This window comes from Mchenga conophoros, linkage group LG23 (assembly GCF_057382185.1).
Source record: "Mchenga conophoros isolate Kocher_MC1m ecotype Shallow Benthic linkage group LG23, M_conophoros_male_GT1.1, whole genome shotgun sequence".
NCBI classification, from domain to species: domain Eukaryota; kingdom Metazoa; phylum Chordata; class Actinopteri; order Cichliformes; family Cichlidae; genus Mchenga; species Mchenga conophoros.
Genome location: NC_140547.1, coordinates 16006322 through 16022502, shown reverse-complemented (window position 1 = coordinate 16022502; position 16181 = coordinate 16006322). Strand labels below are relative to the sequence as shown.

The window sequence follows — 16181 nt, the reverse complement described above, 5'->3', positions numbered from 1 at the left end:
TTTTTTAATTCTTAGGACTAACATTAGATCAAACAACTATGAAATAACCTAAAAGCATCAGCTGAAATATGTGTCTAGGACTTTGAAGTCATTAAAACCAGTTCTGTGTCCTCCTCTCTCTTTCCCATTTTTTCTAGTCTTTCTCCACATTTTGCTTTTCAGCCCATCCCTTTTTTTTTCTCACCTCTAATTAACTTGCTGCTATTATTTTTTTTTTTTCATTTGTTTTTAACACTACCGGTCTCCTTCACCCCAATTTCCTCTTCCTTGTTCTTTTGAAAAAAAGTGCATAGTGTTTTTGTGCACTAAAACACCAGTTGCTCTTGCACTCATGTTTTGGCAACATACAGATCACACTTACTCATCTTACGAAATGTTAAGCTGATTTCTGATATGACTATTGTTGTTCACGTCAGGTGAGCTTCCAGCGTGGGTTTTGTCTCCTGTTTCTCAGCCTGAGATGGAAAATGTCAACAAATGTTGTCAAATCCTGTTTGATGCTGCAGAAATGAAAATTAGACATCACAAATACTCGCCTGACATGAAATTGCAGAAAGTTTTTCAGTTCTTGAATTTCTTTCATTGAAACCTTCCATCTTTTACTCCAAACGGTAAACAAGAAACCCATTTTTCAAACGACATTCATGGAATGATTGACTTTTCCGGGAAAATAATCAAACGATATCCTCAAAGCAATTTCATCTGTGTTTAAAAACCAAGTGGCTCAGGCCAAATAAAAACCTCACTGAGCATATGGTACATCATAATATAGAAAAAGAATTTCAGGGCATGAGGCGACTGTAAAAGTTTATGGTTTGATGATAAAGTTAATGTATTTTGCATTCTTGAAAAAATAACCAAAGGTCAGTAAGAGAATTTAGATATTGCGTACAGTAACTACAGCTGTTCTCTGTGGAGTCGATATTTGCATACTGCAAATATTGTGTACTTCAAAAAGCCAAAGGCCAAAACTGGAGTGTTGCTGAAAGCATCACACAGCACAATGTAACCTAAAAATCAAAGTCAACAAGTGAGTCATGTCGGCACAACATCTTTGAGGAGGGATGAAAGATCAAGTCAAAGCCTACCCTCCAGCTTGATTCAGCACAAAGTGTGCTCTGTACACTTTCTTTATGAGCACTCTGTTATGTTGGCGGTTACGGTCAGCGCTGGAAAAACTGAACCAGCTCATTTCTTTCAAATGTGGACAGTTCTCAATTCAACTCTTTATTTCTGGGTTACAGTTTTTTCACGATTGCAAAGACGCATTTCTTGAAACCTTCCACCCTCTTCTCTAAACTGTAAACATCAAGTTCAATTTTCAAACTACATTCACAAAACTCAAAGTGTTCCCAAACAATCAAACCAGCACAACAAAACAGCTTCATCTGTGGTCAGAATCACACATTTTCAGAATTCACAGCCTGTAATCACAGCACCGATACTGAGCATTCATTACACACTACTTCAAAACATAGAACAATATAAACGCAAAAGAATCTGCTGAGATTTGTGTTTTAGTCTTTATCCTGTGTCCCTCAGGCCACATGTGGGGGGAGAAATGTATAAAACATATGCATTCACTGTATGTATTACATGGCTCATACGACATGTCTGTGGTGTGATTATAAACATGATAAGTTATGCTTTTTTATCATGTAGCATAATTCTAAAATCTTAATATAATAAAAGAAATCTCTGTCTGTTGTCCAACTTGAAATATCAATGCTTTTCATATTTTCTTATCTATACACTTTTTACATTTTACACTTGGTCTACATTTAATAGGCCATTATTAAGAAGAATAAAACTGTTCAAAACCAGCAAAGGAAGAGGTGACTGACTTCTGATGAGTTGGGATGACTATGAGGAAGGCTGTGCAAATGCTCTAAACCAGGGGTGTCCAACTCCAGGCCTCAAGGCTGGTGTCCTGCAGGTTTTAGATGTGTCCTTGATCCAACACAGTTGATTTAAATGGCTAAATTACCTCCTCAACATATCTTGAAGTGGCCTGAGGCCTGGTATTGAACTAATCATTTGATTCTGGTGTGCTGGCCCAGGGTGATATCTAAAACCTGCAGGACACCGGCCCTCAAGGCCTGGAGTTGGACACCCCTGTCTAAACTATTCTGAGATGCTTACAGGTATAGTCTGGATATTTTGAAAAAACAAGTTCCAGTGCTTTAACACTACTGATAATGTAGTGATGATCTGTCGCGATTATAACTATTTCAAATGCTGTCCCATAACTGCAAGAAAACTAGCAAGAGGCTTATTGTTCAGGCCAGAAAATGACTTCATCAGAACCACAGACCTCCAGCTTGCTAAACTTGGTTTGGAAAAAAGACATTAGTCTACACGGGCTGTGTGAAAGTAGAAAAAATGACTATTTACTACTTGTGTCACTTCAAGTCATCCATTGCTGTTGTAATTTTGTGATATCCTTTTAGAAATTTCCTTCTGCTGCAGTCACACTGCCCTCAGTCGTGTTTCATGCGTCCCTTTTGTGGCCAGGCTGGACATTGCAATTTTGATGTTACTAAAATTGTTCAATTTGTCCACTAAGACCTCCAATTATACTGCAGATTTTTTTTTCTTTTCCTGTCTCTCTCAGTCTGTGCTGCTCTGCTGTTTTCCAAGAAAAACTCATTCAGGAAACGTACGCTTGGAGTATTTTGTTGGATGGCGAGTTACAAGCTGAATATGTGTTGCCAGCACAGTCTCGGTTCCTGACACAGTTCTTCTTGTTCGTGGCTCCATGCAATTTTTGTGGTCTTCTTAAAGTGCCTTGGTCATTACTGGTACACCTCAGTTCATAATTTGGCATATTACTAGTAGATCAACCCCAGATGTTTCCAACCTACTAATTTGGGCTGTGTGGTAAATTTGCCCTAAAGTATTTTTGCAATTTAGAAACAGTTGATAGCATCTGAAATATTAGATGGGAAGTATGACTAACACACACAAAAAAATGTCATAATTTGCACAGCTTTGCTTGTCTGATTGCTGATGAAATGTTGGTGCTCTTCATATGTTTGTGTTTTTTTTCCCTTTGCACATGTTGTGGTGTCAGCATGAGAAACTAACAGCAATGCTGAAAGTTTGTTAGATAGCAGAGTGGTTTCACTCGATGTCAATATAAACTTCCAACCTGCTATCTCTCCAGGGTTCGCAAGTTTAAGAGATTAAAAAGTGCTTTGGTACCTACAGCGGGGCAGGTGCACCATAACAAGTCACCCAAAGTGCTTATACATAACTTGTTTTAGAAGTAAGAAATGAATGTTGTTGTTTTTTTTTTATGTAACTGTCCTGTCTCGGTTGTGTTACGGTGGAAGAATTAATTATCTTCCTGCACAAAGAAAAACTTGATGTTTCTCTTCTTTTATTTAGAACTAGGGAAAAATATACTGCCTGAGATGTAACAGAAGGCCTGCGTGTGTGAACTCGTCTGTGTGTCTCTCAGGTGGCTGTGACATTTGCAGTGGGGTCAGAGGTCGGCCTTCAGAGCAGCAGTGACTTCAGTCAGATGGGAAAACCTTTCCTAATGGGCACAGTGGCTCTGGGTAAGCTTCAGCTTTGTGCAATAAAGCTCACAGTCTTCCTTTTTTTTGTCTTCTTCTTTTTATCATTGTGTCTTTGTGGCCCTTTTCCAGTCTGTTGTACTGCAAAGGATGTTGAAGCTAATGACGGTCTGACTTTCCATTCCAGCTGCTACCAAAATTGGAATTTCATTACATGAACAGATCTCCTAAGAAATGAGAAAACAAGTTATTTAAATGGGCTTCAAGTGTAACCAAAGCATACCTTTGAACTCCTGGCAGAACCCCATCTTGTGGTTTCTCCCACAGTTTGCATGATCCTCAGACTGTATTATGAATACTTGGAGTAGATGTATCTTTAAGACTTGTTCCTCTAATGCTATTTCCATGGAAAATATAAAGAAATCAGAGCCAGCTCGAAACTTTTGCCCAGTACTGCACCTGATGTGTGCAAAGCTACTGTTTGCACAGGCTGACTATTTGAATTCTGACTGATCATTTGACTTCACTGCTGTTTCACCACTTACTCTTGTCTCTCTTTACTGCAAAGATACACTGAAGAATGAGACTTTACAGACATAGCAACATAAATAATAGTGAGCCAAGTCATATGTGCAACAGGGAATTGCTCATTTCAGTATAGCTGGGAAGACCTTACTTGATTCAGTTTTCCAGAAAATTGTGAAAGTGCAAATATCTCTTTCAATAGAGGAAATACAAAAGAAAAGCCTCTGGTCTTTTCAGATATAACAGTTGGCAGGGACGCCAAATCTACAGTTGCACCAAGTAGATCTTGTCAGCTCAATGTTATTCCCAGAATTTGGGAACAGAACCATAAAAATCACGAACCTTATCTAATTTAAATTTGGTCAATTTATTGTTCAAGGTCATCTTACAAACTAGGATGGTTATAATACTAGAAAACTATGAGGTGGGCCAGGATGAGCAGTTTTCAATAGTTTCAGTGGAAAAGTCCAGTTTTAAAGCACGAAAGCAGCTCATCAAATAAGGGACAAAACCAGGAACATTTTTCGAGTTGTCCACCCTGATCTTTGTTCCCCGGAGTCGGACTGACGGGCATTTACTGTAGCGTCTTGAGTGATTTGCAGAACATTCAGAAGAATCAACGGGAACTGTGGTGTGTGCAGAGTGCCATCATGTGCTGACTCAGAGTGCTTTTAGGTTTGTTTTTTTTTAACCCACACCAACACAGTCTGCTTGTCAGCTGCCGTATTCACCAGATTTGCCTCGCTGTGACTTTGTCCCAAGTGAAAATTTAGCTGGAGGATCGCCAATTTAACACGCTGGAGGAGACGCACGCAGGCATACTCGCATATCCTGCACATCCGAACAGAAGGGAAATATTCAGAATAGACACAACCAAAACAAAAACTGTTTCTCTATCACTTGTTCTTGTTTTTGTTTTGTTTTTTTTCATTTTTTGTAATCTCTCTTTTCTACAGTCAAATGATACAAACAATAAAAGTGCTGGAAAAGTCAAACTTTCATCTTTACATCAAAGATTTTCTTTTTAAACAGGCGATTAAGAACATAAGAAGCACTGCTTCTGAAGTCCAGCCCTCTGATTGTTCGTTGTTTAAACTTGGGAACAAACATCTAGCGTCGACAGAGAATATCTTTAATTCCCTTTAGAATACAAATCTATTAAACTGTTTATAAATCTTCTTTAAAAATCTAGTGCACCAGCTAGTAATGGATCTGTGACGTCATGGTAGTCTGTGCTGATTTTTGCTCTTTGTGACCTCCATATGTCCAGTCTGCTCTTTTTCACTCTTTTCAACTTTTTCTTTTCATCCGTCTGTCTTCACTTTGTAACATTAAACCACAGACTGTACAGATGGATGATCCATCGCCATCTTCTCCTACTGTTCGAAGTGAGGAAGAAATAGAAATGAGCACTGCAATATTGGCTGTCATTTGAAACCAAAGTCTGTTAAGGAATTACTGGGAGATGGAGCCCAGACATCAAAGTCCTGCCTGCTGCCCGGCACAGATGTGTGTTGAACTTTGTGTAGTGCATCCATCAAATTCTGGACTACTACTACCTACTAGTTGTCCAGCCACCCAACGATATGTCTGCATAGACAGATTTTTGCCACTTCTCCACATCCCAGCTTGTTGTTAGAAGAGGAAGCCTGTGCCCATTTAGGGCGCATATTGGCAACACTTCTGGGAAGGCGTAATTTCATCCATCTTTATATACAGTGTTAAATATTCACAAAGCAATGACAAACTTTGAAGTACTTCAGCAATTTACATTTACACTACATTTTATGTTAAGCTTCTCCTTTCACAAAAACACATTTTCAGAGGATGAGTCAGTGTCTTCGGTTTCGCTGCACAGCCTTAAATATCAGACTAAAGTAAACAGAAGGTGGAATATCCCAAAATGCATTCTAACAAAAGTTAGAGCAAGCTCAGTCAGAACAACTGTTAAGACTCACTTAACAGATGGAGGTAGCTGGATGGAGAGTCGTGTGTGTGTGTGTGTGTCAGTGAGTGTGTGCGTTTGGGTACCAGCGAGTACTCTGACTTCCTGAAGTAACTGCAACACATCAGCTGTGGCAGGCTAAGGGGTGATTACTCTGTTTCATTAGCATCTCTGTGACAGCTCTGACTGTACTTCCTACCCGCTTCCATTACTTCAGAGAGCCATTTGAACATGCAAACTGCCAGCTATGACAGCTGCTTTGCAGTTTGTCACTGCTAGTTGTGTGGAACAGTATACAGAACAACTGTAAATCATTTTCCCAAGATTAAAAATGGATTACTTTTTCTTCTGAAATCCGGTCAGGATTTTAAAAGCTTCTCAAACAACATTCAGACTATGCTGAAACTCTAAAACTACTCCCCCAAAACCAAGACTAATGCGGTGCAGCTCAGCAGGGTGGGACCTATTTCTCTGCTACCTTTGGAGACTGATTTCTCTAAATGGAATTTTAAAGGGAGAAAGTGCCATGATATTGAGGAACTGAACTGCAAACAAGCAAGGAAACTTTTGCAGCTTGGTGACAGCGATTGATTTGGCTAATATAGAAACAAAATACCATAATTGCAAAGACAAATCTTCAGATCTTCAGAAATTAAGTTTTCCAAAAAATGGACCCAACATATCTGCTGCTTCTCATGATGAAATATTTAGTGAGCATAAGCCAATCACATGGTAGCTTTGGGAGCTGCTCTAGCTATCTGACATGGCCACGCCCCTTATAATGCAAACTAAGCCTTAATAAATGCTGTACAGCTGTCGTTAAATGTGAAGTTGAACCAAATATAGAACATAGTTTCTTTTACTGTAAAAGGTGCATTTTAAAATGGGAATCTAGAGGACCGGACTCACTTTTGGAACCAGAGGCCTCTCAATGAACTACAGCTTTTGACACTTTCAGCTTTATATTTTCTGCTTAATTTTTGAATTGCTTGAATTTAAACTAAAGTTTCTGACAAAAAAATGTTTAAAATGCTAATAAAAGAAGGTGGGATTCATGATACCAGTATTTCCATAATTTCGTTTTGCTTCCTTACTAAGTTAATACTGTTGGGATGTTTTTATTTCAAGCAGTGATATCTGGAAACCTATTTGGGTATTTTCTGTGCCTCCCTTCTCATATTGAATATCAACATTTTTGTGCTGAGGAACAGTAAAAAAGCCCACAGATTACAGACGGAGGTATCATATGAATGACGCGCTGCTCTGTTTTTGGTCTTGACAGGTGGGATTGTAAACGTGATGCCTCTGCTTTTCTCACAGATCTCACACAACAGAACACAGGTAAATCTAATCTTAGGACTGCACCTGGCACTACCCGCTGATCTGTGGACTCAGTGTACTGAATTCAGAAATGGCTTGGGAAGCACTGTGTTCGTATTCTTCAACATGAGTTGGTCGTAGAAAGAGAGAGCGAGAGACGGGCATCACTGTGAGAAATAAACTAGAATTTCGGAGAAGAATTAGGACTGAAAGGCTCTTACACAGGTGGTCAACCATATTATTATTCTACTGATGGCTCCTGGTATTAAGCTCCAGCACTGAAGCAGAAAGGTTTGACAACAAAGTGTTCCTTAGATTAACTAGATAATTGGAACATCTCAACTCCTTAATTAACGCTGATGCAAACAGTTCATGTAGAAATATTAAAGAAATATTAAGTTATTGTGAGACCTTACTCATCAAGCCTATTTTGCATCAGATAGAAGTGTTTGGAGTCGACCCACTGTCATAATCGGGACAAAAATTGCTCCATTATTTTATTCCTTTTAAAATCATTTCACAACACTAAGCTGTTTTACTCTGATTTTATGTTAATATATGACTTTGCATGCATCTAGATATTGGATGCACAGTAAGCTGGCCCCAGTACGGTCCAGACATATGCTTTGCAGCCCTGAAATTTTGAGATGTTACCTTCATGATGGTGCATTTGGAAATGCAGGTGTCTGGCACGCTCAGGTTGGACATTAAACAGCTTTGCCGGGCTTCCTACTACAAGGGTCATGTGCCAAATGGCATATAAGAAAAAAACAGTTAAACTCAATCGCTTAAATCAAATGTCGTATTTCCAGTATCTCCTATTGAGTGTTACGAGAGGAAGGAAAACTGCCTCCAGCCGGTCTCTCTGCTGTTTAAAAGGCATGCACTGCAGATTGTGGTGTATGCAGAATAACAGTCGGCTGAGAGTTTTGCCCACTTCCATACAGAATGACGGGAAACTAGACCCCAGGTCTCAAAATAAAGAATTCTTGATAGGTATTGTTTGTGGAAGGAAAAATTCAGGTTTCTTTTTCTGTATCTCACCATTTCTGATAGGCCACTAACCCTACCTGCAGGATGGGTCAGTCTTTATTGGTCAGGTCAGAAGTAATGCTGTTAGGTCACGGCTCTTTCCCAGCCACACAGTCTAGTCTTTTATTGACCAAGCTCCTGTCTCAGACTATCATCTGGACACATGCAAAAGCATTTATTAATATAAATAAATAAGAGTAAAAGGGCTTAGTGATTAACAAAAAATAACATGGGAAATTCTATTCATTTACTACACGTCTAGAAAACCAGGTACAGAAGATGCAGATTGATTGCTTTTTCCATTCTTCATAAGTGGAGATATGCCATATAACTTTGTTGCCATTCCAAAATCCTCCAATTGAAAATATACATAAAGACAGAATAGAAACACACTTGCTACTCTGAAATGAAAAAAGTATCCTGATGTAAATATCTTCATATCACAGGGTTCCTGACTACAGGCCTGCATTTTGCTGCCGTAATGTTTCAAAGCCATTGTCAGAATAACATGGAATGTTCATATAAACAAGCACCTGCATGACTACAGAGGCTAGCATCTAAGTTGGAGTCATATAAAAATATATATATACAAATATATAACTAACAATATTTTTATTTTATAAAAGATCATATTGAAAGAGAAAATTAAAAAATATAAAGGTATATAAAAAATTTTGAAGCATTTATATTGTGTTTCAACCTAAAATAACTACATTTTTAGAAATGCATGTATGGAAAAAAAATGTCATTTACTAAAATAGTTACAGTTATGCCAGAGGTGTGTATCAGCTTTTTTAAGCATGTTATTTATAAAAGCTGCCCCTTCTTAATTCATGGGTGGCAATTACATGGTTACATGCAGTTGTTATTACATGATATTTACAGTTACAGTTAAATACCTTTTAAATCAGGCCAAAAAAAGGTTTTAAAAATGAAAAATGAAGTGAGGTTTTATAACAATAGGTCAATTTAAATCCAAACGAGAAGTTCTTAACCATGAGGACAGTACTAGGTAATTAAATTTTTATTTCTTGTGATACAGTAAAACTGCCATGTCACATCCACGGCCCATATACAAAGAGTCAGACCCACAAAGATGCTCTCTCTCTGCCACTGATCAGTTTGCCTAAGCATCATTTAGATGAAGTGCACGACTGGAATAGTAGCAACTAAGTTTGCTTTTGAGGAACTCTGTATTATCACCTGTGCAGTTATGTGATTACGTAGTGCAATTGTTCCACAATGTTCTCCTGTTACGCTGCTTGAGCCGGATGTTGGTTATCGTGTTCTCTTGTCTTCATCTTTAGATCCTGTGGTTTCGGAGAGCAGTGATTGGAGGTCTGACAACCTGCACTGTGCTCAACATCCTCTGGTGAGCACTTTACTCGTTATTTGATCTTTGATTCTTTATTCCTTTCCAGATATTGGTTGGCACAGTCATATCATGGTTAGAACTGTGGTCTGAAAAAGGAAGTTTTTCAGGTGCTGTGGTTTCAATTCTGACATGTATGCCAGGTTAATTGAGGATTCTAAGTTGACTGTATGTAGGCCTCTCTCTTAGCTCTGTGATGGACTGGCATCCAGTCCAGGCTCCAGGGTTCCTTGACTTGAGCACAATGTCAGTTGGGATATGGTCCAGCCATACTGCAACCTTGGAAGAATAAGAGATTAACAAAGAAGCATGGATAGACTTTCCAGTCGGTTAAGAGTTATAAGCTATAGCTCTATTTATATTTAATTATCCTTTAGCTCCTTCCCTTTCTTTTGCAGTCTATGTGGAAATAAATTGCTTTTTCAGTACTTACTAAAATGTAAGGCAAGCAATTGGCACTTTTGCTGCTTCTTAACCATTAACTATAGAAATTCTCTTCCCCCAGAAGACCATCTGGTGTATTATCACCCAGAGAGCACAACAGGGTGCTGGACTATTTCTGTGAACAATGACCACAACCTGCCCACAACCTACTCTCAACCTGGTTGAGGGTCAGGTACTATTGAGGAAGGAAACTGTGCAGGATCTTTTAGGCACAATCATCATTAAGCTTAAAGTCTTTGTCGTTTATTATAATTTTGCTAGTAGTTATAGCAAATAAGCTTTTACTGGGTAATTCCGCATAGGTAAGGAATAAGTGGCTGCAAGGCTGTCTTCCTAAGAAAGAATGAAATAGTTCAGAAAGAATGATTTAAGCCATATGTCAAATGTCAACTGTTAAAGCTTTATACGATCCAGTATGATTGACATAGGGTATTATGGCCAGATGGTCACATATGACCACTTCAGGGTCACATACGCTGGCTCTGAAGGTGGGATCCTCTGAGACCTTCAGCAGACGTTTGAAGAGAGCAAAGAGTAAAAGCAGCAGCAGCAAGGACGGTGGCCCAGAGTTTAAGAAGGCCATCTGGCAAAATAACCATCCACAAAGGACTCGAAATGCACCAGAGAGCACAGACCCTTCACTGTCTATTGAACCCCCACTTTGCAGCTGAAGAGTCAGTTGCATTTAGGAAGAATGTTTAGTGTGCCCTTTCCTTCTCGCGACAGAGAAACAAGCCTCAACAGGATGGAGTTTGGAGTCACACTGCACCTGGTGTATATTTAAACTGGTATTTAACTTTCCTCTACTCAGTAAATAAGTCTGTAAACATAGTGAGTAATGTAGGCAGCCACTGCGTGGTTAATTTTGTTCTTCACCCAGCACAACAGAAATATATTCTCCCAGAGTATTACCTGAGGAAATCTGGTCGTATCTCACAGTGTGTGTCATCCCGTCCATTTGTGAAAAAAGTCAACTTTTTATTAAGGGGAAAAAATGGAGAAATTTAAAGGAGCACTCTGCCAATTTCATTTTATCTGCTTGCCTTATGGGCAGTCTAGGATATAACTAAGCACTGCTGTAAAGGTCAGGATACTCCATCTCTCCCTATTGTTTTTTTAAATCTGCCTCTCAGGCTCATTTCTGTCTTCTTTTCTTCTATGTTTCAGTGCTTGATCGTATCTCCTTTAACGGCACATTTTCATGTGTGCTGGCACTACAGCTTAAAACAAAGTGAGGCGGGTATGCACGGCGCAAAATCAATCAAATCTGGAAATTCCGATCTGGAAATAATTGGGTTTGGCAAGGCGAACACATGTGAAACTTAAGCAAATACAATGTATCACTGCTGTATGAGATGCTCTCTGCACACCCATGACAAATTTCACTGAGCTACAACCCACAATTGGTTGTATCTGACCTTTGGTGTACTTTACTGATCGGCTTCTGGCAAAACAACTTGCAGCAGCTCCACACAATAAGTCTCTCTCCTCTGGGATGCTTCTCTAAGATTTATGAGCTTCAGGCAGAATTTTTTTTCTTTTCTTTTTTTTTTATTCTTGTTGTTTTGTGTTGAAGCTATACACCAGAATCTGAAAGCAGTGTTGCGTGGCAAAATAATGCTCCATAATAACAGGTTTTTCACAGAGGGGCTCCATTTATTGAATCATGATAACATTTCAGAGTTATTTCAAACAGGTTTGCTTTTCCTTCCACATATATAGATCCCTTTGGTCAACACACATGCGCTGCAAAAAACCTAAACTCAGCTTATACCTTTAGTTTTATAAATGCACTTTTACAGACCTATAGCACCTCAGCTAAGTGTTATACTTCACATGGGTACAACAGGCTTTTACATTATTTTCCGGTCGCTGCAGGTTACAGAACGCATTGTTGAACAGACAAACAAGCATTTTCATGCAGCACTGAGGTTTTTTCCTCCACCGTGTTGACTTAGTATGACTCGCAGTAGACCCGAGTGAGAGGAAATGCACGGTAAGAGAGTTTGCTAATGCTGATTGTTTGCAGCACTGCAAATCTTCATGCCAAGAGGCTATGTTTTAAGCGTGTGATCCCAGTTTAGTGCAGCCATTACTGGAGGTCACCACCCAACAATGTTTCTTTTGCCTACAGTCCTCTTACTGATGGGAAATAAGTCACACTGAGATTACTTTATGCAGTCTGAGGGCCTTTCTCACAGAGGTAAAGTAAATTTATTTGGTCCTTTTGCGAGAGTTCAGCTTCAGTTTGTCATAGAAAATTGTGTTCTCGAGCAGTACTATAAAACAGCTCTGACACATCAGGGCATCGACACAGCGATACAGTGCACGGTGTTATCAGGCATGGGGACGTTTGCAGTGTGTCCATCAGGCTGTGGTATCAGGATTGCTCTGGTCAGCCCACGTATGCTCAATCCGATCCGGGCAATGCGGAGGCGAGGCCAAATTTGGGGCTCGGTCTGATCGAGCTGTAATCCTGAGACATTTTTGTAGTGTAACTGGGTGCGTTGTCCTGCCAAAAGATGCCACTGCAGTCCGACTGTGCCTTTGACGAGGGATGACACTTGGTATCTTACTGTATCAGTGACATTAATCAACACACACATATATATATTGCATCTCAAACATTAGGAATATTGTGAAAGGAGGGTTTTTTTTGCATTTTATTTAATATATTTTTTACACAAAAACTAACACATACGAGCCATTTTAGTTGTAACTTCCTAGGACCTGACATCACAGTTTGGGTTGTCTAGACCAGCGGTCTCCAACCTGTTTTGCGCCACGGACCGGTTTATGCCCGACAATATTTTTCATGGACCGGCCTTTAATGTGTCGCGGATAAATACAACAAAATAAAACTAGTACCGGTACCGAAAAAAATAAGATTTATTCATAACACACGTGAAAAGGCCCAGGAAAACAGAGTTAACGATAAAAACGATAACAAAATAACGCTGAAAACCAAACATTTCACACCTGAGCCTCAACTCTCGCGGCCCGGTACCAAACGACTCATGGACCGGTATACCGGTCCGAGGCCCAGGGGTTGGGGACCGCTGGTCTAGACCAAAATACTAAATTTAGCTCTACAAGGGCCTGATATTCACTTACAAGGATGTTATACTGCCACTGTTCTAATGAAATTAAAAGAAATGTCCTCATATGTCATTTTTCTCAAAAACAAAAATCAGGTAAAAAATGAAAATCTGGTAAGTCTTTGTTTTTACATTCATCAGGTCCCAATCAGTTAAGTTAGGTTGCTATTTACAGTATAGGTACTATGTATCTGTCTAGTTTTGTACATGCAACTACACTCATGGGAAAGACTGCAGGCATAGTTATTCAGATAATGAGCATCGACACCCTCCGTGAGAAGGGTAAGCAGCGGAGGGTCATTGCTGAAAAGCCTGACTGTTTGCAAAGCGCTGCGTCGAGGTGCATTAATGGAAAGTTAAGAGGAAGGTAAAAAGATGCAAAAGCTCTCGAGGTTCCAGGATGACTGGAACTTGGAGAGAATTCTCAATTAAGTGAATGCAGTAATTTGTGTCCTTGCTTATGGTGCCACGGGGTGGCTGTAGTCAGGAGGTAGGGCAGGTCATCTGCTAATCGTAACGTTGGTGGTTCAGTCCCTGGATGCTCCAATCTGCATACTAAATGTCCATGGATAAGATACTAAACCCAACTTGCTCTCCGGATGCATCCATGAAAGTGTGAATGTTAAGCACAAAAATATGTATGAACAAGCCATATAAACTGCTTTGAATGCTCCAGGGGAGTAAAAAACCACTATATAAGAATCAGTCCATTTGCCCTTTAGTTTTAGAAAACGTATTGGACAAATTAACAGTTTCCATTTAGAGACAATGGAACAAACTGCAGTCATTTTACTTTGAAACAGATGAAATGCTACAGCAAAGATAGCGTTTTTCAGTTTAAATGATTTGTCTCCTTTCAGGTGTGTAGCTAACTCTTTTTTGCAGTTTCTCCCACACTGAAATGAGATCTGGATAAATCATTGCCTCAAACTGATGTGGGACTTAGAAAAACAAATTAACTGAACGCGTCCTTTAAAAAGAGTTATTGCTTTCTTTAAATCCCATATGTCACTATGCTGCTGAAGGTTTAAACATTTCCCAGTATTTGAAAGCTCAGCTGGAGCTGAACTCAAAAGTTAATGTAATGCCCATGAATTGACCTTATTTGTTTCTTAAAAGCTTAAAGTCTACTTCTCTTGGTTACTATAAGTTGTGTGGTGGTAAAACGCTCTTTTACTGCACGAATGCAAATCTGCTCTCTCCCCTTTGCTCTCTTTCACCACTCTCACTTATCACACTACTTCTTTTGGGGGTCCTGTTCCTGCTTGACGTCCTGGTAAGCAATTTCCTCTGCCTCCATTTTTCAGACCATAATTTTGATTGATAATTATCGTTGGGGACATAATTCTGTTGAGCCACCCTGCAGAGTGAAAGACTAGTAGAATAAAATAGAAATGGTGTGTTGTTGGGTGCATTCGAGCGTAGCCACAACAAATGAATGGATAAATCTCTCAGAGCTGCACTCGGCACTGCCGATTCAAAGAGACCAACAGTCAGTGCCGCAGAGAGAGGAGAAAACTTGCTTGTTCGTGACTGGCTTTCTCTCTCTCTCTGCAGCTGAACTTTACGGCCTTTGGTTTCAAACAAAGAACTTGTGATTTGTCTTCTGTTTCACAGCCTGCCGTTTGGTTTTAAAAATCTTCAAAGACCACTCATATCCTGAAGGATTATCAGGCTCATTTCCACCAAACTTTAAAAACCTTGACAATCCAAGTGGAAATCCACATCAGAGGCTTGATTCGGCCTTTTGGCCGGCCATGTTTATCACTAATAATAGCACATTTAGTGGGCACACCAATGCCTTGTGAGATTAAGAGTCTTAATGTGTCTGGCATCACCATTTGTGTAGTTTTTATGACTGGAAATAGCTTTATTTTATTCAGCATGATACCAAGATTAATGAAGTGTATCAGTTTGTTTATATCATAATTGAGATATTAGTGTAGTTTGAATTATTGCAGAAATATAATGATTATTTCAGAGAAATTTCACCAGTTCTCAAATATATGTTAAAGAACATATGGTTCCAAATAATATGCTGAGTCATGACTAAAGTGCACTGAGGCATTTTCAGGTGTGCTGTGACATTTTCTGACAACCATATGTTATTATCACAATACATGACTGCACAAAAACTCATTTATTTACTAACTGCATCAGTTCTCTTAACCTGAGTGTGTCATCTTTGGGGAGTCCTTGGCTAATGCTAACATTATACCAAGAGAGTTAAAGAGATTCTTGGTAATCGAATATTCCCTCTGAGACAAACTACTTCAGAAGAGTGCTGCATCTGAACAGACAGACAGTATTTCTGTTTAGGCAGTGTGAAAATACCTGACCAGCTGATGGAGGTCATCTAGAGCCTCATCCCATGATGTCACTCGTGCAAAAAGTGTCATGCTAGGTCCAGATGTTGCAAATGGGCTTTTAAATGTGCCGTCATCTAACAATTAAATCCAAAGAATGATAGCATGCCAGATGGCATAGAGGCTATTTTTGGCTATAATGAATACAAATAGGACTTGGGCACCAAAGTTTAATAACCAGTGCTATAGCATATTGACATATTATAATATTAACAATTCTTCCTTATTAGATCTTGTGATTTATGTCTAGAGCTGATGCACAAGTCTTTGCAGTGGGTCAGTGCAGAGTCGGATAATATTTTTCAGACTTGTGGCGCATGTGCTGACAATGGGAAACCCAAAATTCAACTGTTACTCGATCATACTACAGCTGTCCCCACCAGATATCACTTTGAAGCTGATGTTTGGTTGCTAGCTACCAGGCTCTGGTTGCCAGGGTAACCATCTAATGTATTTACTGGGGGTCCATCATATGCCGATCACTGATATACTGCCCTTTCAATGCTAGTCTTATCAATCGCTCACCTTAGGGTCACTTCTTGGACCCACGTGACTCTG

At 39.4% G+C, this 16181-nt stretch overlaps 1 protein-coding gene across 3 annotated transcripts in view; it reads left to right on the top strand.

Moving 5' to 3' along the window:
- Positions 1-16181, top strand: part of LOC146546925 (uncharacterized) — an 85342-nt gene that overhangs the window by 39097 nt on the left and 30064 nt on the right. For all 3 annotated transcript variants that reach the window (XM_085266517.1, XM_085266516.1, XM_085266518.1), the window contains 3 exons: positions 3464-3563; positions 7274-7332; positions 9651-9715. In XM_085266517.1, coding sequence (XP_085122643.1) covers positions 3464-3563; positions 7274-7332; positions 9651-9715 — 224 coding nt within the window. The remainder of the gene's footprint in view (positions 1-3463; positions 3564-7273; positions 7333-9650; positions 9716-16181) is intronic.